Here is a 24,114-nt window from a genome sequence, read left to right on the forward strand (position 1 = left end):
AGAGAGAGACTGCCAAAAAAGAAAAAAAAAATTAAATAAGTCTGGGTTGACTTATCCCCACATCCAACTTTATCGTCACTTAATTAATTAGTTTCATTATTTTGAGACAGGATCTCACTGTATATACCAGGCTGGCCTGCTCTTTAGTTATTTATCTTTATTTTATGTATATGAGTGTTTTCTGCGTGTCTGCCTGTGCGTCACATGCCTGGTGCTAGATGAGGGTATCAGGTCCCCAGGAACTAGAGTTTCAAGTAATTTTTAGTTACCATGTGTTTTGGGGCTGGCGCAGCGGCGGGACAAAACCAGCGGCAGGAGGAAAAAACATACTCTTACACATGTGGGTGCTGAGAACTGAAGCCAGGTCCTGTTCAGGGCCAGCAAGTGCTCTCACCCACCCAGCTTGGTCCTCCACACCAATTTTTAAAAGAAAATATTTCAGCATCTAAATGTGTATGGTGTGTGGCCTGTGTGCCACATGCTTGTGGAAGCCAGAGGAGGACAATGGTGTCATTGTTCAGCTAACACTCATGAAACCAGGTCCTCTCACTGAACCTGAAGCTACTTGGGCCCCAGCCACATCTTCCTCCAGGCACTGGGGTCACTTACAGCTGCTTTTTGTTACTGTTATTTTTATTAATTTATTTTTGTTTCTTTGAGACAAGGTCTCATTATGTAGACCAGGCTGGCCTCAAACTCACAGAGATCCTCCAGCCTCTGCCTCCAAGGTCTGGGATTAAGGGTGTACTCCATCATGCCTGGCCAGCACTGGGCTTTTTAATTGGGTCCCAAGGATACCAGTTCAAGTCCCCATGCTGTTGAAATAATGGCTCTTTCCTACAGAGCCATCTCCTCCACCCTGTTTATAGATGGGGGGGGGGCAAACATGGTTGCATCGATCAAAACAATTGTTCCTCCTTGTATTTAAAAATTACCCTCAGATTTACTTGTATGTGCATGTGAAAGCCATAGCACATGGATGCCTTGTTAGTCGTCTCCTACTTTGTGGGTCTTGGGGATTGAACTCAGGTCATCAGGGCTTGGCAAGTGTCTTCATTTGGTTTTTGTTGTTTTTCTTTTGATGAGGGAGAGAAGGTTGAGAAAAGGTCTCATGAAGCCCAGGCTGGCCTCAAACTCCCATGTAGCTGAGGCTGGCCTTGAACTCCTGGCCTTCCTGCCTCCTCTGCATTTTAAGTCCTGATACTCAGGTCTCACAGCCCCAAGGAGTTCAGAGGCAGGGTGACACAGACCGAGGAACAGTCAGGAGGGGACCAGATGAGACCAGCTGAGTCAGACTGTAGTAGCAGCCTGATACCTAACACCCGAGGAGCCTCAGGAAATGGCCCAGGGCCCCACATTGCCACTCTTCTGCCCCCACCCCCCAGCTTCCAATTCCTAGTTGCCCCTTTCAAGGCATTCACTCTGGAGACTTCTTATTTGTACCAGTGTGATGACCTGTGTGTTATCTCAGTATCCTGGCTGCAGAGGCAGGGGGATCTCTGAATATTCGAGGCCAGTGTGGTCTCCACAGTTGAGTCCCTGTTTCAAAAACAAAGGAAGATAGACCTGAAAACCTATGAATATAGTAGCCAAGTATCTGGTGACATGGAAACATATGTCTTGTGAGGTTTTTCATAATTTTTTTTTTTTACAGTGACTGATGATACATGTGCACATTTTTGTTTTTCAAGGCAGGGTTTCTCTGTGGCTTTGGAGACTGTCCTGGAACTTGCTCTGTAGACCAGACTGGTCTCGAACTCACAGAGCTCTGCCTGCCTCAGCCTCCTGAGTGCTAGGATTAGGGCATGGACCACCACCGCCTGGCCAAAACACATGTGTAGAGATAGGACAGCATGTAGCAGTTGGTTCTCTCCTTCCACCATGGCTCCTAGGGATCAAATTCAGATCTTCAGACTTGGCAGCAAGCACCTTCACCTGCTGTGCCCGCTCACTGGCCTGTGATTTTATTATTTTTTCCTTAACTTCCAACGTTGTGGGAAGACACAAACTCTACTGGAATGTCCCACAGGGACCTAGGCAGGGAGGAATGGGGCTCTGGGTAGTATGCCTGGGAGGAAGTGATCCAGGGAAGTACAGCGAGATGTCAAGATCAGGGCCCTCTCAAGTCAAGGACTTGGGGTCCCAGAGGCTACAACCAGCATCAGGGCTGGACCGTTCACTCTGATTGGTTTGGGGGAAGTGACCTGGGCAAGAGGAGAGGTCACCAGGCAGTGTGAGATGGGATTGCAGCTGGAGCCTGGGAGGTGACCAGAGCCAGCCAGAGCATGAGGCCAGGGGCCCCAGGGAAGAGCTGGGGAAGGAAGGGAGGGGGAGAGGAAGCCAGACTCAGCTGCAGACCCCCCTCCCCACCAGGAAGCGCCTCAGCGCCACCTCTGACCCTACCAGAGCTCCTCTGCCAGGCAGAGGGGGAGGGCATTCCAGACCCAGAGATGCAGTGGAGGATGGGCGGAACCCTCTCAGAATTGTTGGCACTGGGTGGGGTTGTCCCTGCTGGGGGAAGGCAGGAGGATGGACCCTGGTGTCAGCCTCTGAAGCTGTGGGCTTTGTTGGTCCTGAGGGTGCATGTGTGGGGCATGTGTCTCACAGTGAGTGAACAAAAGAGAGAAAAGCAGAACCCTAGGATGCAGGAAGCTGAGGCAGGAGGACTGAGTCTGAAGCCAGCCTGCACTACACATGGAGACCCAGGCTTCAGGTATCTAGGACCTTGTGGGCCCCTCGGAACCCTAGTCTCTCATCTGTGCAGAGACAAAACTCAGGAGCTTGAGGAGCTTGGGTCTAACCTGGAGCAGTGTCATTCCCCTGCTGTGGTCCAGCCTCTGCTCCCCAGCCCCTGTTGACTGCTGTGCTTTTGGCCTCTTCCTTCCCCAGTGGTTGAGGAAGCAGCTGCTGCAGGACCCTGGGCACGAGAATGCTCCTCTGTGGATGGTGGCAGCCAGATGCCCAATGTGTTGGACACGTGCTGTACCCCATGGCCAGCAATCTCCATCCCTATGCCCATCTGCGCCCATTACTGCCCTCTGCTCTCCACCATCTCCTAGACACTGGGTTTAAGGCATATGCAGCTGTGGGGTGACCAAAATGGAACCCCACCCGCCCATGAAGCACCCACAGCTCAGCTCCCACCACAGGAACCTCCTCCAGCTTTGTTACCACTGGGTACCTGACCCTAGAGGTCAGAACAGGAAACCTGGCCTCAGCTCCAGCTTCCCTTGTGTTTTGAGGCCCCTAGAAACATAACTTTCATTAGGTTTTAAACCCTTTTCCAGGGTCTCCAGGACCTGGACAGCCAGTGAGGGTCCCCATGTATCTCACAGAGCCTGGAGGGGAGCTTCCCCACACTGCCTTGCTTGTATCCCTTAAATATATAGTGGCACATAATAAATATCATGGAGTCCCTTGAAGGCTGATTTCTGCTGATTATTGTTACTTATCTGTAAACAAGGTCTCACTATGGTTGGCCTTCAACTGTGTCAGCCTCCCGAGGGATGACTGCTGTGTGCTGAGCAGAGACGAGGCTTGGCAGTTTAGGGCACTGACTGCTCTTGGAAAGAACCCAAATTTGGTTCTCAGCACCCACACAGCAGCTCCCAACCTTCCTGCCAGGTTGGCATCCTCTCTTGCCCTCCAAAGGCAGCAGAGAGAGTGCACTCATAAAGTAGAACATAAAGTAGAACAGTAAAGCTTTAAATGGATAGGCTGCCAGCTGTGGTGGCATGCACCTTTCAGCCCAGTCCTGTGATCCGTGGGTACAACTTGTAGCTCAGAGGTAGAGGGCTTGCAGCTCAGTGGTGAAGCATGGCAGCTCTGAGGGTAGAGTGTGGCAGCTCAGTGGGTAGGGTGTGGTAGCCCAGGGAGTAGAATGTGGCAGCTTCGAGAGTGGAGTGTGGTAGCTCTGAGGGTAGAGTGCTTGCAGCTCAGTTACTGGCATGCTAGTGTATGGTGCTTGGGTGGAGCCCTCAGCTCCATTTCCAGCACCATATACACTGGGTGTGGCAGCACACATTTACTGTACCAGCACGAAGGAGGCTGAGGCAGGAGAGTCAGGACTTAAAGGCCAGCCTGAGCTACAGGAGACGGTTTTAATCATCAAAAATAAATAAAAAGTAAAAGTCATGCTACCTACTACTGTTGCAGACATTGAAAGGAACATTTCCTCAGGATTGGTTCAGTTGCAAAACGAAATGTGGCCCTAAGGAAACAATGTTAGACAGGTAACAGAATTAAGCCGAGCACGGTGGGGCAGACCTGTGAGCACTGGCGGGGGTGCAGGGCTGAGGCTGCGGACTGAAGTGCAAGGACAGCCCCAACCCTGCAGCAAGCAGGAGCCATCAAGGGAAAAGGGCTGAGACGTGCTCAGGAGGAGCTGGCTGCTCCCCCAGCACTGGCCTGGGCGGGAGCCGGGGATGAATCACAAGGCCGGCAGTGCCACACTCTGTCACTGCTCCTCCGGGACAAAGCTGTGATATTTCCTGGATCCGGAAACATGGGCGAGAGCCTGTCACTGCAGGAAACACTTGGCTGGGGCTCGGCCAACAGGGCCACCAGGGGTCAGCTTGGGAGGCTGCCTGGACAGCCTGACTGGAGGCCCCAAGGAACTGGGGATGTCCCTGGCCCTGAGCCTGAGCCTTGGGATGAAGTGATCACGGAGAGCCTGCTTAAGATCTGATAACCACACTCCTGGGTGCGAATCTCACTCCGACTCAGCCTATTTCCTCTTCTGAGACACCATGTCCCAAATCTGTAACCTCGGCTGCTTGGAAGACTGAAGGAGGGTTGCCCAAGAGTTTCTGGCCAGCCTGGGACACACAGCAAAACCACCTAAATCACAGTAACAGCTGTAATGTGTAAAACATTTCAGGCACACAGGCTATATTGCTGATGTGAGACCCTATAAAAGAAAGCAAAAAGCCCGTTGTTCCCCAGCCACTGCCTCAATAGGCTCCTGTAGTGGTCCACGGCGGTCTGTCTTTCCATCATGGAGCCTGTTGCTCACATCCTCCATAGCTACCCATTACTTGACAAACTCTAGTTTCTTAGCCCTTTGTCAGCTCACAGAACTGGTGCAGCCCTGTCTGCTCTCTGAAGTTCTGGTCAGGATTTAAAGATGAGCAAGCTCATTCGCTTGGTTTGTTTCTTTTCTTTTGAGGCTAGAGTCTCATTATGTAACCCAGGCTGGCCTCTAACTCAGAGATCCTCCTGCCTCTGCCTCCCCAAGTGTTGGATTGAAGACATGGGTCACCACACCTGGCTAGCCCATTTCCTTCTAGACTGTCCGGACACCGATGGAGCTGACCTTTTGTAGCAGTCCTGCCTCAGCCTCCACATTGTTGGGACCACGAGTATACTAACATGTCTGGCAATACTTTTCCTTGCCTGAGAAACTTCTCTGTTCAAGACCAGGTCTTGATGGCTGAGAGCACTTGCTGCTCAGGCAAGAGGGACTGTGACCCAGTCCCAGCACCCACATAAAAGCTAGGGTGACCAGTACATCTGCAACACCCTCCACAGTGGCTGCAGGTGAGATGGGAGGGTGCTGAGCTCTGACCACCAGTTCTGAGATTTGGCCTATAAGGCTTCACCTGTGACTGCCTCTGGCCTGCATGTCCACTTGGACCTGCACGTCCACATGTGAACAGTGTGACACACACAAACACTACGGGGCAGGCACTGGCCCAGACCCTTCCTCCAGGTATAGCCCTTGTCCCATGGGCCCCCAGCCCCATCCGGGCTCCCAGGCCCCAGGCAGTGCTCCTTGGCGGAAGGGGGCCCAGTGCCCTGTAGCAGCCGCCTCCGCTGGGTGAGGCCCTGACTCTTTGGGGATTTCCTGCGCCCTCTATAAATAACCCCCCGCCGCTTCCCACAAACTCCTCACCCTTCTTGGAAAAAAGGGACAGCGGCCAAGGCCTCCACACAGCTGTGTGCCAGGCCCAAGGTAGGCGGCCCACAGCGGGCCAACTGCCCAGAGGTCCGGCCCCGCCCAGCGCGAGGCGCCACAGCTCCTCCTGGGAGCCGTAGGACCCTTCCCCTGTTCAAGGCAGGATCTGACTTTGTAACCCAGCTTGGTTTGTAACAAGCCTTGAAACGACAGGCATCCTCATTGATGGGTACAGCTGGGGGATACGCTAGGAACGCTCGCCCTCTTCTGGCCGGTTGCCGCTACCACCAGGAGGTCCCGCCTCACTGTTTCCACCTCGCGGCCCCAGCACAGATGTAGTCTCTGCAGGGTCTATCCCAAGTCCCTAACAAGTCAGGTCTCCTTGTAGCCATGCCAGGAGATCCAAGTGCTGTCCCCAGCACCCTACAAAGTTGCCTGTCACAGAAGGTCCTGACAAAGTTCAATGTGGGGTGCAACTGACTGCTCAATCCCAAAGCCCGAGGCCATTTCTCGGAACCTCCCTTTTCTGATCTGTAAATTGGGAATATTTGTGCCCAGCCTGAGGGTGTACCGCTGAGGATCCTTGTGACTTTGAGGCCAGCACCATCTAGAAAATAAAACCTCATCTCAAAAACTAAATACAAATAAAATAAAAACATCTGATAAGGGGCTGGCTCTGCAGATAAAACACTTGCAACCTAAGAGGACTTGGGTTTGGTTCCCAGTTCCCAAACTCCCACACTGCACACACACACATTAATTAAATGTTGCTGCCAAGCCTGATGTTCACCCGAGGACCACATTACCATCGCAGAGGACTCCTGCAAGTTGTCCTCTGATCTCCCCATGTGTACCGTGCAGCCACTTTTTGCACTGCAGAAACTGCGGTGCGTACAGCGGTAAACCGGGCTGACCCCATCGTTCCTGGTCTTGGGGAAATGAAACTGGGTATGCAGGAGCCAGGATTGGGCAATTTCTGGGCATGACAGGGCCACAGGTGGCATCTTTGCACTCACACAAGACCTCACACTCTGTCCAGGAGGAGGTGGGGCCTTGTGGGCAGGAAGACTGACAGGCAGTGAAAGGCCTGGGGGAGGGGTGGAGGGCGGCACAGGGATATTTTCTTTAATGGTGTAGTCAAACGTCAGAGAAATCCCAGACAGGGTGATTTAGGAAAAAGAAGGGACTCAGCACAATCAGGCCACATTAGATCCTCGGATGAAAATGCCACAGCAAACGTATTACAGATAATATGTATGCTACTACAGAAGTAAAAATAAATAAATATATTTGAGTGACATGACGCCACAGAGAAAAAACACACAGGCAAACTTGTGGAAGGGAACCCTGGCTGGTATTTGAGAACAAACATTTCTGGATCACCCGAACTCCTCATATTCCTTTGGTACTTAAAAAACAAAACAAAACAAAAACCCTGCAAGGGTTTCACCTTCAGCACTACATATACCTGGCATGGTGATGTAGGCCTTAATCTCAGTAGCCAGGGGGTAGCCATTCTGGTATACCTGGCCTATCTCTGTTCATTGTGGAGGGAACAGGCCTGAGGGCTGTGGATCCTGCCCTCTGCTGCCATTTTAGATCAAGATCTGGTGGAATTCTGTGGGCCCGATTCCTGGGCTCTGGCCCTCACTTGCCCACACAAAAGTCCCGGAAGATGAGGTCTAGGACCTCTGTGGTGCCTCCTCTACCCGAGAGGTGGCTCAGGTGCCTGCGAGCCAGGCGCAGGGCCTCGGCTGACAGCGCCAGATCTGTGGCGGGCTGGTAGTGGCTCAGGGCATCCAGGCAGCTCTGAAGATGGTACTGGTGCCTAGCTCGGGTCAGGAGTGGTGGTCCTGTAGATGGGTCCCCACACCTGCCAGAAACCAAACCTAGTGTCTCAATCTGTGAAGCTACCTTTTGAACAGGGTCCCCCACTGTACCCCTTTTGCAGAGAGAAAGAAACTGAGGCTGAGGGACAGGACTGAGCACAAATCCAGCAGCTCTGCCTACATCTGAACTTGGGTCAGGGGAGCTGGGAAAGGCCGAGGGGGACTCACACAGCAGCCAGCTCAGTCTTCAGGGCCTGCAGGAGGCCCTCTAGCCCATCTCCAGTGCGGCAGGACAGCGACAGGTGTGGTATCCCTAAGAGAGTGTTGTCACTGGTCAGGGCACTAGTGGGAAGCAGGTCCGATTTGTTGAGGAGCAGCAGGAGGCGCTGTACGACACGGTCAGGGCTCTGTGCTACCAGTGGGGTCACTACAGTGTCCAGGAAGCTGCAGCTGGAGGGGGAGGTCAGGTCAGAGGCATCCAGTACCCCCAGGACGATGTCAGCCTGTTCCAACCTGGGAAGGAAGGTAGCCATTTTGTGGGGCATAGTCAACCTGGGAGGGCACTGTGGGTGTTGAGCAGAAGAGGGACAGACACTGCAGGGGATGACCCAAAGCAAAAGCCAGGACAGAGCCAGACGCTTGGCCAGGTCTGGACACAGCAAGAGGAATTGAGGCTTGGCTAGAGGTACTGGCAATGGCTCCAGTGAAACAGTATGGTAGGAAATGTTGGGGGCATGGCAAGGGAGAGTGGGTGGGCGCAGAAGAGGACCTGAAGGTCAGAGATTTTGATGAAGAAGAGGTCCAGTGGTGTAGCTGATAGGGTTGGACAGAGGGAGATGGCCCTGGAGGGGGCATGACCAAACAAAGCTTAGGGAGTGGAGGAAAATAAGCAACACCAGCCAGGTCCCTATACCCCCAACACTGAGAGAGCTCAAAGTCTTTTATTTCAGGGATAATTATGAAATAGACTCAAGAGGAGAAAAAGGGCCTAGGTCACCTTGTCTGCAGACCTGCACACACCTCTGGCGAGCCCTGCGCACACCCTCCTGTTCAACCGCGCCCACACCTTCCCGAAGCCCAGCAGTGTCACTCAGTAACACAGGGAACCCAGCCAGGTCCACAGGGGTCTCCAGCACATCACGAGTGGTCCCTGGCTCTGGGGACACGATGGATACAGGTTTCTGGCCTGAAGGGTAAGGGACGTGGAGGTAAGAGCCCCCACTTTAGGATTTACCCCTGCCCACCCTTGCCCAATTCCACATACTGAGCAGATTCACCAGACTGCTCTTGCCGGCATTGGGGGGTCCAGTCACCACAACATGTGCCCCTGAACGCAGCCTCTGACCACGCCTGGCATCTCGAAGATGGGAACCCAGGGCAGTCTCCAGGGCTCGGATGTCTCTATCCACTGTGAGAGGGAGAAGGTAGGCAGAGGAGAGGCAATCAGGAGGATCTCAGGGGGGCTGAGATGCCAGCCCCGCCCCCAAAGGCAGACATACCCTGCTCTAACACACCCTCTTCCAAATTGTCATCCTCTCCGAAGTCAATATAGGCCTCTACGTGGGCCAGAGCCTGGGAGGATGGGAAGATATCATGGTTGCTCCAGCTTGACGTGTGTGATCAGACTGGCATCTCATGGGCCTAGAGCTTTCTCTAAAGAAGGGATGGGTGGGTGAGCAAGTGGGTCTTGCCTTGGTGAGGATATTGGCCCAGTCTTGACACAGTTGGCCCAGCTCCCCATCCATCTGTCTCAGCGCCTGACGACGCTGGGCTTCAGTTTCTGCGTGGATCAGATCCGCCAGTCCTTCCACCTCAGTCAGGCTCAGCTTTCCGTGGGCAAATGCCCTCCTGGTGAACTCCCCAGCCTCAGCTGGCCGTAGTCCTGGCACACTACCTGAAAGCCATCTGCCGTTGGACCCCACCTGCCCTTGGCCAGACGATGAGGTAACAAACCCAAACCCTAGCTGGGTTTTGAGGCAGCACAGCAGAGTAGTTGGTGCCTCCCCTGTCCCCACCCCTCTACTATAAGGAATACCAGGGAGTTCACTGGTGCCCCGGGCTGGACTCTGATGGACCAGTTACTTGGGTCTGACCCAGGTGCCCGCCCGGGGTTAGAACCCAGTAGTAGCCAGCTGCTACTCAGGTCACCTGCAGCTGCCCCTCCCACACAGGCCTGGACTGAGACTGGTAACTAACCATCAGCGATTTTCTGTGGCAAACCGATTTTATGGACACACAAGACCTTCCCCTGTCCCCACCACCTAGGGATCGAAGGCAGACTGGCTGTAAGCTGGTACTGCGCTACTCAATCAACTCCCTGCATAGGACCTAGCACCACACACACCCTGCTCTTGAGCCTGAGCTGTCCTCGAAGGCCTCCCAATGCTGCAGTCTGTCTACAGCATTAATCGTATATGTGTGTGTATGTGTGTGCGCGCCCGCGCGCGCGTTTGTGCTGCAACACACCAGGAAGTCAGAAGACAGTTCTCATGAATCAATTCTCTCACCACGGGGATTCTGGGATTGGAACTCAGCTCAGTCTTGGCAACAATCGCCTTTACTGGGCCAGCCATCTAGAAGGCCCAAGTCAGTATGATAACTCTATTCCCCCAAATGACAATCTGCCTTGCAGCCTACATCCGAGACCTCGCAGTCTTCCCAGGAACAGTGTCACCTAACAGAGTCTCACCCAATGCCTGCAGGACGCCGCTGACCACCGCGGGGCCTCCGTGCACGTGCAACTCCACGCAATCCTCACCCGTGAAACTCTGGGGGCCTTTATGGCAAAGAGCAGAGTTAGACGATGGGCACGGCCCGGGGCCGACTCCTGGAGGCGACTGACACCGGGTCACTAGCACTGTGGGTTTCTAGATCGGGGTCCTCACCTGGGAACCAGAGGACGAGCGCGCGATCCAGCGGCTCCCCGGAGCGCGGGTGGCGAAGAAGGCGCAGGGAGGCGCTGCGGGCCGGAGGCGGCTCCCGGGACGCCGTAAGGCTGCTGAGCGCGAGCGCGCTGGCCGGGCCGCTAGTGCGGATCACCGCGATGGCACAGCGGCCCTGGCCAGAGCTGAGCGCGAAGATGGTGCTTCCGGGAGCCCAGGTTCCGGCGTCGCTGCTCCGGCGTACGCATGGCCTGGGAACCGGAGAGCAAATGAGTGAGCACACCCCGGACGTCGAGCCTCGGAACCGACAAGGACCGAGGGAACGTCGCCGGGGGATACCCCGGATGTGCGCGCTGCGGCAAGCCGATGGGCAGGATAGGCATGGGAGGACAGGGTCGCTCCGGGAGGAAGAACGGGTCCCACCTACCTGCCGAGCGCCCGCACCGCCCGGGTCGCTAGCGCGCTTAGCCCGCGCCACATGGATTTCCAATCCGCAAGCACCTTGCCCGACCTTCCTGCGCGGCGTCAAGCGCTGGGAGGAAGTCCTGCCCCTTCGCGGCGTGACTGCCACTGCGCTTAGCGACTACCACTGGATGACCTATAGACTGTGGTTTCTATTGGCTGATACAAGGGAAACGAAGTAAGGGTGTGTGCAGCACAAGATTGTCCCCCGGAAATGTTTGGGTTCTTAGAGCCGCAGGGAGCCGAGACAATAGTGGGAGGAAGAAATTAGAGGCTCGCGTCTCCTTCCCTTGTGTCCATTCCGTAGCCGAAAAGCTACGTGTGTTCGGTTTTCACTTTCAAGAGAGGACAGTCAGCGAGCAAAGGCGCTTGTCGCCAAACCCGAGTTCGTTCCCTGGGACCCACTTAGAGAAGGCGGGCCGACTTCTCTAAGTTGACCTCTGACCTCCACACTTGCACGAGAGAGGGAGAGATGGAGTGTGGGAGAGGGAATGGAAGGAGAGACTGCCCAGGTAGAGACCGGAAGCTGAAAGAATTTTAATGACTGCAGTGGATGAATTCCGGGGAAAGCCACGCGCTAGACCAGGGATGATCTGGTTCAAAGTTTTTAGGAAGTTTCTTCCTGGCCCTTCCGGGATCTCTCTGCTTCCCACTTCCCCGGTTTTGCCAACGGCAGCTCCTGGGCAAGCATTCCAGGTCTGGTTCTTCCTCCAGGAAGCCTTCCAGAAGGCTCCAGTCCAGTGCTGGCTTCCCTGTCCTCTCTGAGTCCCCGGTCGGCCGCAGGTCCGATATGTACCGGTGGCTCCCGGAAAGGCTCCTTGGGTTACCTTCAGGTTAACCCGGGCAACGCAGAATTGTGGGATGAAGGCGGAGGCTCGAATTCCAGGCACAGGGGGTGGGGTGGGGTGGGGGAGGCGGGGCCTCGGGAGTGCCCTTGCTCGGCTAATTCTCTGGTTCTGGAGTGGTGCGGGCGGGCGCTCTTTAAGAACTTGCTGCGGGACAAGCTACAGTGGCAGAGCCCTCAGGTCATCTACCCTACTTTGCCGTCTGTGAAACAGTTACAGTAACGATGTCCATCTCTGTGGTCCCTTCTTAACACGTTTACGGCAAATGTCCTTTGCATACTGGGCACTGAGAAGCAACCCTGGCTAGCCTGGGTTCACAGTCCTTCAGAGTGGGCCACTCAGGACTGTGAGGAGTTGGGAGACTGGGTACTGACCCACATGGTGGAGGGAGAAAATCAGTCCCTTCAAGTTGTCCTCTGATCTCCAAAGCACTCGTGGCCTCACAAACATTTTTCTTTTAAGTCGGGGGGGGGGGGATTCAGAAAAAAGGGAGGCCGCCTAGAGGCTTGGATTCTGAAAGAGCTTTCCCCAGCAAGCAGGACTTTGCTGTGCTCCACCTCCCAGCATCCCCTCACACCCATTCACGCGAGTTCTAGACAAACAGCATTCCTTTTCTTTCTCTCTTCCTTCCTTCTTTCCTGTCTGTCTTTCCCTTCCTTTTCCCCTCCCTCCCTTCTTCCCTCCCTTCTTCTCTTCTTTTCTTTCAGAGACAGGTTTTCTGGGATTAAAGACGTGTGCCACCATCCCGGCAGGGGCTCCCTCCTTCCTCCCCTCCCTCCAGGGTTTCTCTGTGTAGCTCTGGCTGTCCTGGAACTCACTCTTTGAAAAGGCTGACCTCAAACTCACAGAGATCCACCTATCTCTGCCTCCCGAGTGCTGGGATTAAAGGCGTGTGCCACCTTATTTTTTAAGTTCTGCTTTTTATTTTTACTTAGGGTCCTGTACTTTCTGTGTCAGATGTATTCAGAGGTTGGAACAGGTTGTGGTGTTCCTTGGAGCTGCAGTTACACAGTGCCAGGAACCGAATTGTGGTACTCTGAAGAGTTCAAGTGCTTCTAATGGCAGGGCCATCCTTCCAGCTTGGCCCACTTTTTCTTGAGAAAGGGTCTCGTATAGCCCAGAATGGCCATGAACTTGCTATGTTGCTGATGCTGAGGATCTCTTTCTGCTTCCTGAGTACAGGACTGAGCTCCGTGCAAGCAGGTCCGATTCTACCGACCCTGTCATCCTGCATTCCCCATCCCGCCTCGCTGGAGACTGAATGCAAAGCTTGTGCATGCTAGGCTGGTCTCTGCTGCCAATCTATACCTCAGCCCTTGGCCGGACTATTTTTTTCATTGTCACTGTGTGAGGTGGAGCGTGTGGCCGGGTGTCCTTGTGAGCCTTGGCTCTCCACCATGGGAATCATGGACATGAACTTAGGTCTCAGACTTGGCAGCAAGCATCTTTATCCACTGAGCCATTTATTTGGTAACCGGGACCATGTATCCTGATCCCTTTTTTTTTTTTTTTTTTTTTTTTTTTTGTTTGTTTGTTTGGTGTTTTTTGTTTTTCGAGACAGGGTTTCTCTGTAGCTTTGGAGCCTGTCCTGGAACTCGCTCTGTAGACCAGGCTGGCCTTGAACTCACAGAGATCCACCTGCTTCTGCCTCCCGAGTGCTGGGATTAAAGGTGTGTGCCACCAACGCCAGGCTTCCTGATCCCTTTATGGATGCTATATTGTAGAGATAATAAGGGTTGTGGGTGCAGAGTGCATAAAGCAAAGTCTGTTTTAGGCTGGTGAACTATACTGCAAAAACCCTGGGGCAGGCTGGACCTGCTATAATTACTCACAGCCCTGTTGGGGTAGAGGTATTGTTCTCAGAAATGTCACCCAACCAGATCCTCCCTCTCCCACATCCTGCAGTAAGAAAACCACGGGCGTCAGGTTCCACACGACGTCCTGTACTTTGCAGATGGGTAAATGGAGGCTGAAGGACTGTGAGGGTGGAGGGGATAAAGCAACAGAGATCCAAGTGGGCGGCCTGGGAAACAAATACAGAAAACAACACGGGCGGGGACAGGAAGCTGAGAGGAGGCAGGCGGGACTGAGGGACTGAGAATGACGCGCGCCGGCTGGGAAGAAGAATCGAGGTTTGGCTCGGGCGGGGACGACAAGCAAGTGAAGCTCAGGGACTGCGACCGGCGCGGGCGGGCGAGAGAAGCCTTTGTCTCCTCCTCCCCTGTGGTCAGTGGTGCCATTCGGGTCCCCATGAGCCCGCGGGCCCCCGGCGCCCGGGCGTCCCCCAGCCCCTGACCTGCCCTGTCCTTGCCATGGCCGAGGCGGCCTCGGGCGCCGGGGGTGCGACCCTGGAGGGGGAGCGGGGCAAGAGGCCCCCGCCCGAGGGCGAGCCTGCGGCGCCTGCGTCTGGAGTCCTGGGTACGTGAGCTGCGGGTGGCACCGGGACAGGTGCACGGGTGCACCCCGGGGCTTCAGGGCATGCCGATCGGGGTCACACATCCAGAGCGTGGCGTGTGGCCCAGGGCCCGCTCCTCGTGGCGCTGTGGCTGCAGCGAGCGGGGTTGGGCCAATGCATCTGCAACTGGGGGGTCCCCGGTGTGGGGACGTGGACACGCCTCTCTGATGGACCCAGCTTGGCTGGTGTGAGCCCTGCCATCTGGAGACTCCCAGCACAGGGAAACAGGGAGATATGCACTTCCACGGTCCTGGGTTCGAATCCCACCTTGGTTAGGTGACCTTGAGCGCCTGGGTGCACTCTCTGGGCCTCAGTTTGGTGACCTGTGAAATGGGGGTAAGGACTTCCTTCACCCCGTTCTTGCGGCTGCTTTAAGGACCGTGCTGTCATACCAAGAAGTGTTCAAGGCTGCTGTGGACACCCCATTGATTGTGGTTTGGGAGGCGCATCTGGGCCTCAACCATGAGTAAGATTTCTAAGGCAGCACCTAGGGGGAAGGGCCTGGCTGGTGCAGGGGATGTGGAGAAAAGAGAGCAAGCCCAGGCTGCGGATGCTCGGCCTCGGCCCCGCAAGAGCTCTGGTGAGGGCCAATCAGTCCCAGGAGATGCCTGATCTCCGCCTCACCTGCCATGTTGCCCCATAGATAAACTGTTTGGGAAGAGGCTCCTGCAGGCTGGCCGCTACCTGGTGTCCCACAAGGCATGGATGAAGACGGTACCCACTGAGAACTGTGACGTGCTCATGACCTTCCCAGGTATACACACCTGCCTGCCCTGGGCCTGGATGCAGCCTCTGCGGCTTTGGCAGAAATGTGGAGGGGGCCCTCCCGGGTCCCTCTCGAGGGCAGACCTATCGGCCCCTGTGCCCCTTGGCAGACACCACTGATGACCACACGCTGCTGTGGCTGCTGAATCACATCCGAGTGGGCATCCCCGAGCTGATCGTGCAAGTTCGCCACCACCGCCACACACGTGCCTATGCCTTCTTCGTCACAGCCACATATGAGAGGCAAGTTCTCTACCTCTGCCTCCTTCTGGCCTTGTCATTGGGCTCCCTGCCCCTCTGAGGGCCAACTGTACCAACCATTTGTTCCAAGATGTGGCTCGTAAATTATCCTTAGTTTTGTGATGGTGAGCTTGGGTTCCATGGTGAACCCTCTATGCCCTGTCCTGTCCACAGTTTGCTCCGGGGGGCCGATGAGCTGGGTCTGCGCAAGGCAGTGAAGGCCGAGTTTGGCGGGGGCACCCGCAGTTTCTCCTGTGAAGAGGATTTCATCTACGAGAACGTGGAGAGTGAACTGCGCTTCTTTACATCGCAGGTGACCGCCCTGCGCCCATGTCTCTGTGCCCATGGCCCCAGGTACCAAGCTCACACCCATCTCTCCACAGGAGCGGCAGAGCATCATCCGCTTCTGGTTGCAGAACCTACGGGCCAAGCAAGGGGAGGCGCTGCACAACGTGCGCTTCTTGGAGGATCAGCCAATCAGTGAGCGATTACCTGCGGAGAGCTGGGCGTGTCAGAAGATAGGTGTAGGAGGGCGGATCTTAGGGCAACCAATCAGAGTTAGGGAAGAGTTGGGCATCCAATGAACCCAATGGGCGTGGCCTCCGCTGGGCACCTGGTGCAATGATGCAAGAGGCGGTCTAGGTATCCGAGAAGGTGCAGGACCACGGACAGCGCCCACCTACTAAGCGGTGATTCCCACTGGAAAACCAGTACTTGCTTTTTTTACACCAGCCGGCGTCATTTCTTAGACATTCACGACCAGGGGGTTAGATTCTACAATACACTTGATGGGAGAGGTGAGGACATGCTTGTGCTCTCCCAGGGAAGCTGAGGCAGAGAGCTTGTTAGTTCAAGATCAGCCTTGAGTTCATTTTGAAACCCTTCTAGGCAGTCGGTAGTGGTGGACACACCTTTAATCCTAGCACTGGGCAGGCAAAGGCAGGTGGATCTTTGTGAGTTCCAGGACTCCAAAGCTACACAGAGAAACACTGTCTCAAAAAAACCTAAAAAAAAAAAAAGGGGGGTCCCTCTTGGTTTCCCACCATCTCTACCCTTTCCAAATCCATCTTCCCTGTGTGTGGGTGGGCCACCACACCCAGTTTATGCCATGATGGACCTTTGTGTATGCTAAGTAAGCACTCTACCCACCAAGCTACATTCCCAGCCTTCTATGGGCTTCAGAACAGGCAAAAAGCTATGACTTTGGTTCCAGCCAAGGTGGGCTGCCCGAGCTTGTCATATGGTGCAGGGGCAGGGCTCATTCTCACTCCCCCTCCTGCAGTCCCGGAGCTGGCTGCCCGAGGCATCATACAGCAGGTGTTTCCAGTCCACGAGCAGCGCATTCTGAATCGTCTCATGAAGTCCTGGGTGCAGGCCGTATGTGAAAACCAGCCTTTAGGTGTGGCTTCGTAGCTGAGGAGTGGGCTGGGGTCCCAAGAGACACTTGGAGGTGACCCAGACTCTCTTGTCCCCTAGCAGATGACATCTGTGACTACTTTGGGGTGAAGATTGCCATGTATTTTGCCTGGCTGGGTTTCTACACGTCAGCAATGGTTTACCCTGCTGTCTTTGGTTCTGTTCTGTATACATTCACTGAGGCCGATCAGGTACTGGGAGGCGTTGGGCCAGGTCCTTCTCCTTCCTTCATAAGATGGCTATGTCCGACTTGGCTTTCTGTCACCTGCAGACAAGTCGGGATGTTTCCTGTGTTGTCTTCGCTCTCTTCAACGTGATCTGGTCAACACTGTTTTTGGAGGAGTGGAAACGGAGGGGGGCAGAGCTAGCCTACAAGTGGGGGACACTAGACTCACCTGGGGAAACTGTGGAGGAGCCGCGACCCCAATTCAGGGTCAGTCTGGGGCTGAGGCTTGGCATTCAGACAAGGTTGTAAAGGAGAGAAGTGCTGTGTTGGGGAAGGGCCCCAGTTCGTGAGTGATGGGGGTGACAGCAGATGAGAAGTGTGCATCCAAGAGCAAGAGCATCTCTTGTGAGAGAAAAGGCTTGGTGGAGAGGAACGGGGATCCTAGGATCAGGAGGTGGGTGTGGCCCCTGGTCTCATACACCGGGCTTTCTGCTGTCTGTCAGGGCGTCCGCCGCATTAGCCCCATCACTCGGGCTGAGGAATTCTACTACCCGCCCTGGAAGCGATTGCTCTTCCAGCTGCTCGTCAGCCTGCCTCTATGCCTGGCCTGTCTTGTCTGTGTCTTCGTACTGATGCTTGGCTGCTTCCAGCTGCAGGTGACCCCACAGCCCCACCCTTCCCCTACTCCTGCTCACCGAGCACCAGGCCTGGCTTCACCGGGCTGAGCCCCCCCCCTTGTCCTGTCCCTTTTAGGAGCTGGTCCTGAGCATGAAGGGCCTGCCCCGCCTCGTTCGCTTTCTGCCTAAGGTCATGCTGGCCCTGCTGGTGAGCGTGAGCGCTGAGGGCTACAAGAAGTTAGCTGTGTGGCTCAACGACATGGGTATGTGTAGGCAGGGGAGGTCCCCACCTTCCTGGGGATCCCCATAGCCCTCGGGAGGGTTAGGGTGGCCCCCTCACTCACCTCCTCGGCTCCTAGAGAATTACCGGCTAGAGAGCGCCTACGAGAGGCACCTTATCATCAAAGTCGTCTTGGTGAGTGAACATGCATGTCTAAAGAGGCTAGGAGGATGGGAGAGGGGGTTGGGGGACCCGCAAGGCGGGACTGCAGGATGACCCCAGCCGCCTGCCTCCCAGTTCCAGTTTGTCAACTCGTACTTGAGTCTGTTCTACATCGGCTTCTACCTCAAAGACATGGACCGCCTGAAAGAGGTGAGGGCTTGCCCACAGTCCCAGGGGCAGCACCCCTGGCCCCCTGGGGACGGACCCGTGTAAGGGGTCCAGGGCTCTCCAGCCCCTCCCCCCCTCCTCCATCCTTCTCTCCGTTTTGTCCGTTTGTCCTCTCTACCCGTCGTTCCCTTCTCCCATCTGTCCGTCCACCTGTCCCGTCGGTCCCTCCACAGCTCCTGCTACTCCTGTCTCTGACCCAGAGCCTCGAGCGGCAGCTGCGGGCGGCGCTGGCCCCGCTCGTGGCCCTTAGGTTCCACCTGCTCCTCCTGTCCCTCCGGGGTTTCCTACTTGCGGCCCGGGCCAAAGTACGGGCAGGTGGCGAGCCTCCCCATGTTGTGGGGAGCGTGGCTATGCTGCGGGTGGGGCATGGCGAGCATAGGGTGCATGCGCAAAAGGGTCTCTGGTGCAGGTCGAGGAAGGCCCATCAAGGCACCCAGGTTCCTGGATGGGGTAGCGGTAGATGCGCTGAGAATCCTGGCCACTATGCAGGTTGTCTGGGTTTTGCACTGCTCAGCCGCCTACTGCAGTTGCCTTGGGGCTGAGCTGCAGCCTCGTGGCCATGGTTGCGGGGTGGGGGATTTGAGGGTGGGCTGCAGGAGCCACCTGGAAGGGCATGTGCGTCTCCGAGTGTGTGACTCAGTGGTGCCTGGCCCTACCCGCCCCACGTGGCCTCTTTCTGACTGCAGATGCTGGCCACTTTGCTCATCACCCGGCAGCTGCTGCAGAACGTGCGAGAGGTGCTGCAGCCGCACCTGTGCCACAGGCTGGGCCGCGGGGAGCTGGGTCTGCGTACCATCGGGGAAATGGCCCGGGCCCTGCTGGGTCTGCTGAACCCCCTGCGCCCGGATCCCCGAAGGCATCTGGAAGCCCAGACTGATGAGGGAGGAGCGGGGAGCCACAGGTGTCTGGGTGGAGGCTGTGGGGCTCCCGAGGAAGAGGAAGAGACCATGGAGCGGAGGCCGGCAGGAGAAGGTGGAGAGGTCCCAGATGGGCCTAGGGGTGGCAAGGAGGAGGATGAGGACGACGAGGACGAGGAGGACGAGGAGGACTACGAGGACGAGGGCGAGGAAGGAGGCCTCCTGGATTGCGGGCTGCGCCTTAAGAAGGTCAGCTTTGCCGAGCGGGGTGCAGGGCGGCGCAGGCCAGCCCCTGGCCCCGACGGGCTCCTGGAGGAGGGGAGCCCTACCATGGTGGAGAAAGGGCTGGAGCCAGGCGTGTTTACACTGACCGAGGAAGATGATGAGTCAGAAGGGCCTCCTGGTAGTCCTGGGCCAGAGCCCCCGCCCATCTTGCTCCGTCGTGCGGGCGGTGAGGGCCACGACCAGGGTCCTGATGGAGCTCGAGACCCGGAGACCGGCTCCAGAGACACGGCTGGGAGACAGAGGAGGCACAACAGGTCCTCCTGGATCGACCCACCAGAGGAGGAGCATTCTCCGCAGCTCACACAGGCAGAGCTGGAGAGCTGCATGAAGAAGTATGAGGTGAGAGGGAGCTACGGCCTCACCTAGGAGGTAAAAGCCCAAGATGGAGTTAGAGGACAGCTTGCTCAACACAGAACTAAAAAAAAAGAATCAAACAGGGCTGTGTTCACAGTTGAGTTGGTAGAGAGCTTGTCTAGCACGCAGAGAACACTGGGCTCTATCCCCAGCACCAGATAAACCGGGCATGGTGGAGCATGCCTACTGTCCAAGAACTGGCAGGGGGAGGCAGGGAGACCAGAAGGTCAGGGTCATTCTCTTATATATATTAAGTTCTGGACAAGCCTGGGGTACAGGATACCATTACAAAATAAGCAGGAGTTGGGCAGTGGTGGCACATGTTTTAAATCCCAGCAGTTAGGAGGCAAAGGCAGATGGATCTCTGTGAGTTTGAGGCCAGCCTGGTCTGTGGAGCAAGTTCTAGGACAGCCAGGGCTACACTGAAACCAATAAATAAATAGGACTTGCGTGCTGGCTGGGCAGGTTCCTATGCTCACAAAAGAAGCTAACTCCAGCTCCAAGGGATCCAACACCCCCTCCCAAACATTATGCTCTGATATCCACTCAGAAAGTCAAGGTGGACAGTACCTGAGGAAAGTTGTCTACAGTTAACCCTGGCCTCCACACAAGCTCACACATGTACCAGTGCAAACTATGCAAAGAAACACAAAGCCCCCTTCCCATTGCCACTGTGGGGGGAGCACAGGATAGGAATGCATGTGAAGTGGAGGCAAGTTTGCAGGTGGAGGTGTCAGGTAGTGAGCTCAAGAGGCCAGCTGGGAGCTAGTGGCCCTTGGATTTGTGCAGGCAGAGTCTGAAGATGGGGAGAGAGCCTGGGCCTATCAGGATGAATTGAGGGAGCAGTGTCAAGCCTGATGGGAGCCCCTGTCCTCAGGACACATTCCAGGATTACCAGGAGATGTTCGTGCAGTTTGGCTATGTTGTGCTCTTCTCCTCTGCCTTTCCACTGGCTGCCCTGTGTGCCCTAGTCAACAACCTGATTGAGATCCGCAGCGATGCCTTCAAGCTATGCACTGGCCTACAGCGGCCCTTCGGACAGCGTGTGGAGAGCATCGGCCAGTGGCAGGTGGGCCAGTCAGGGAGGCCTAGAGGGGATGGCAGTCCCTGGCTGGACCTGTCCCTGAGCTTCCTGCCTCCCTGCAGAAGGTCATGGAGGCAATGGGCGTGCTGGCCATTGTGGTGAACTGCTACCTCATTGGCCAGTGTGGCCAGCTGCAGCGGCTCTTCCCCTGGCTCAGCCCAGAGGCAGCCATCGTGTCTGTGGTGGTGCTAGAGGTAGGATTGGTGACCCCAGGGTGGGAGCTGGGTGGGTAAGCCAGGCATCCCCTGAGCCTGCAGCCCACTTGTCTGTCCCCCACAGCACTTGGCTCTGCTAGTCAAGTACCTCATCCATGCAGCCATCCCCGACATCCCGGGATGGGTGGCTGAGGAGATGGCCAAACTGGAGTACCAGCGGCGGGAAGCCTTCAAGGTACAAGGCTGGGGTTGGCTGATGCACTTTCAGGAGGGAATAAATTTGAGGGTGAGTCCTTAGTGAAAACCCACAGGGCTGCAGAGCAGGTAGCCAAGCCTCCCACTCTCAGGTTCTGCACCCAAAGATTCCACCAACTTGCATGGGAAGTACTCAGTATATGTCGGGTGTGGATGTGCACAGCTGTCATCCCAGCACCTAGGAGTGGGGACAGGAGGATCAGTTCTAGGCCAGCTGGGGCCATGCACTGTGCTCTCTCAAAAAGCAAAGCAGCATTTGCATGTGTACTGAGTATGTTCAGACTGCTGCATTTTCCTTTGTTTTGAGACTTAGCCCATCCTGGCCTCTAATTTGGAATGCCTGTGTCAGCCTTCTGAGAACAGGCATGTACCACCACATCTGGTGTTTCCTTTTTAAATTCTTTATAATGCCATTAGTGGGTGTTGCTGTGCAGCCCAGGCTTGGGGCTCCATCCTAGCCTCTCAGTTAGCTGGGACCACAGATATGGAGCACAGGGCCCCTCAGAACAACTGTCCACACAGCATTCCCAGTGACTCACCCAGAGACTTTCTTCTTTAGATTTGTTTTTACTTTTATCTATTACAAGTGCTTTGCCCTCATGTGTTTGTGCGCCATGTGCATGCAGTGACCATGGAGACCAGCAGAGGGCGTCAGAAACTGTATTGAGGATGCTGGGGACTAAACTGGGGTCCTCTACAAGAGCAGCCAGTGCTCTTTACCTCTGAACTGTCTCTCCAGCTCCATCTAGGGACATTTAAAGTCCATAGGAAGGGGTGAGCAGATAAAAAGCAGGGTGCCTCTGTAGAAGGGACCAGAGCATCTGTTGTACAGTACTTGTGGGTCCTGGAGCCAATCCCTTGTGGGTACTAAGAGATGACTGTACTTCCTGCTCACAGCGGTAGGTGTTGTCTAGGTTCTTGATGGCACAAACTCCAATCTCTGAAGATTGAGCATTCTTCAGATTGCCAGCCAAATTCCTCTGCAAACTGCATGACTGGCCAAGGAGCTGCACCTTGTAGGGAAGGCTCTAGTGTTCCAACCATGAGCCAGGATTCTAGTCTGTCACTCTACCGGAGCACAACCCACTCCCTCACTGGGGATTCTACTGCTGATCCACATCAGTTCCAAATTGAATTTTAGTTAATTTATATTGACGAGCCCTGAGTGTTGGTTCATACCTGTGATTGCAGCTCTGGGAAGTGGAGGCTGGAAGATTCTAAGTTCTAAATTCGAACTACACAATGAAACCTTGTTTCAAAGGCACACAAAGAAAGGGGAAAGGGAGAACACCCGGGCTAGAGGTCTACAGTCTTCCTGCTTGCCCTCTCCTCTGGAGCAGCGGGCCCAGCGTTTCCTCGGGCCCGGAGGGGGGGGCAGGTCAGGGGTTCAGGGCGCTCAGGCCATGTCTCCCCGCAGCGGCACGAGCGGCAGGCGCAGCAACGCTTCCAGCAGCAGCAGCGGCGACGGCGCGAGGAGGAGGAGCGGCAGCGGCACGCGGAGCAGCAGGCGCGGCGGGAGCGCGATGCGGGCGGACGTGAGGAGGCGCGCGCGGAGGCCCCGGGTCCCGATCCCGCGGCGGAGCGCGGGGCGGCCAAGGTCAAGGGCGGCGAGCGGCCCCGACGTCCCGGAGCACTGCTGCCGCCCGGCCCGGTGCTGCGGCTGAAGCAGATTATCCCGCTGCAGGCCCGGCCGCCCACGCCCGCCGGGTGCGCGCCCCCGCCGCGCTCGCCCGCGGACACGCGCCTGCCCGCCTTCCTCAGCCTCCGCTTCCTCAAGGCGCCCGAGCGCGGCCCGTCCCCGCCTCGGCCCGGGAAGCTGTTCGCCTTCGGGGCGCGCGAGCCCGCGGCCAACGGGGCCCCCGGGGGTGGCGCGCGCGCGCAGAGGAGCGCCGGGGACGAGCCCGCGGCCGCCGAGCCGGAGTCGCGGCCCGAAGACGCAGGTCACAGGCCTTAACCGGGGCGCGCGTTGCGGGGGCCGTGGGCTTCGTGGGGCCCCGCGAACCGCGCTCTCCCTCCGCAGGGCCCGCCTCGCCGCCCGCCGGCTGCTGGCGCTGGGACGCGCCCTGGGCCTGCGGCGACAACCCGCCTCGCGTCCCCGGCCCGGCGGAAGCCCCCGCGCGCCCCGCGCAGCCCGCCTGCTGGCCCGCAGCCCGCCACTAGCCCCGCTGCGCCCCTGCCGTCCTCTCGACCAGGATGAGGGCCACGAGCAGAACCCCACAGTACAGAAAAGTACACAGGATGGGCAGTTATTTATTTGTTTTTAATTTATTTTGTTATATTTTTGTAAACGGCAGAAATGCAATAAAAAGTCTATTTCAACAGTGCTCGGGGTCTAGCGGTGGAGGGACCTCGGGGAACCCGCAGCTGGAAGCTGAGCACTCGGGTTCTCTCAGGATGAGATCTCTAGGAGGCTCGGGAGACCCCTCAGAGAGTCTTGGGCCTGGGCCCAGCTGCATGTACGTGGGACCCCAGGGCCCAGGTGGGACACAGGGATTGTGCACTCATGGCTGTGCCCAGAAAGGAGGGTCGGCACCAATAGTTAGTCTGCTGTGCCTTGGGCCAGCCTGCAGGGACCTGGGAGTCTCAGGTGGCACTCCCAAGGCTGCAGGGGTGGCCCAACAAAGGCAGTCGTGGGAAGAAGGCAGGCATGTACGAAAGCAGATGCCACCTGAGGCAGGGAGGAAGGATGCTCAGGCCAGGGCACACAAGGGTTGACAGGTACCCAGTCACTGTGTGAGGCTGAGGTGTGACTGGGGTCAGAACAGACCTGGATGGGTAGGGCCAGTCAGGTGGCAGCTCCTGGGGAACATAGATACCTTTGGTGTAGACCACAGCAAGGTCCAGCCTGCGTAAAGGGACCCCAGAAACCCATACCTGCAGCGTATATCATGACATGGCTGAGGGTGCACAGCCACTCAAGTTCAGGGAGCTTCCCCCTACC

The 24,114-nt window shown here is 56.3% G+C and overlaps 2 protein-coding genes across 2 annotated transcripts; one reads left to right on the top strand and one right to left on the bottom strand.

Annotated features, from left to right (window-relative positions):
• Window positions 1–7,174: 7,174 nt before the first annotated feature.
• On the bottom strand, window positions 7,175–11,115 carry Gtpbp3 (GTP binding protein 3, mitochondrial). Its single transcript, XM_051178153.1, has 9 exons — window positions 11,035–11,115; window positions 10,611–10,858; window positions 10,415–10,501; window positions 9,417–9,619; window positions 9,225–9,297; window positions 8,990–9,133; window positions 8,746–8,911; window positions 7,954–8,238; window positions 7,175–7,769 (listed from the first exon to the last, which is right to left on the bottom strand). The coding sequence occupies exons 1-9, from the start codon at window positions 11,085–11,087 to the stop codon at window positions 7,544–7,546; spliced, it is 1,485 nt and encodes a 494-aa protein (XP_051034110.1). The 5' UTR covers window positions 11,088–11,115; the 3' UTR covers window positions 7,175–7,543.
• Window positions 11,116–14,116: 3,001 nt separating this feature from the next.
• Ano8 (anoctamin 8) lies at window positions 14,117–23,497 on the top strand. The gene is made up of 17 exons (XM_051178156.1): window positions 14,117–14,332; window positions 15,013–15,123; window positions 15,245–15,377; window positions 15,549–15,687; window positions 15,758–15,854; window positions 16,657–16,773; window positions 16,854–16,981; window positions 17,062–17,223; window positions 17,460–17,612; window positions 17,710–17,836; window positions 17,933–17,988; window positions 18,091–18,165; window positions 18,870–19,664; window positions 20,557–20,748; window positions 20,826–20,957; window positions 21,043–21,153; window positions 22,591–23,497. The coding sequence occupies exons 1-17, from the start codon at window positions 14,227–14,229 to the stop codon at window positions 23,125–23,127; spliced, it is 3,171 nt and encodes a 1,056-aa protein (XP_051034113.1). The 5' UTR covers window positions 14,117–14,226; the 3' UTR covers window positions 23,128–23,497.
• The last annotated feature ends 617 nt before the right edge of the window (window positions 23,498–24,114 follow it).

Source organism: Phodopus roborovskii, unplaced genomic scaffold (assembly GCF_943737965.1).
Source record: "Phodopus roborovskii unplaced genomic scaffold, PHOROB, whole genome shotgun sequence".
Classification (NCBI taxonomy): Eukaryota; Metazoa; Chordata; class Mammalia; order Rodentia; family Cricetidae; genus Phodopus; species Phodopus roborovskii.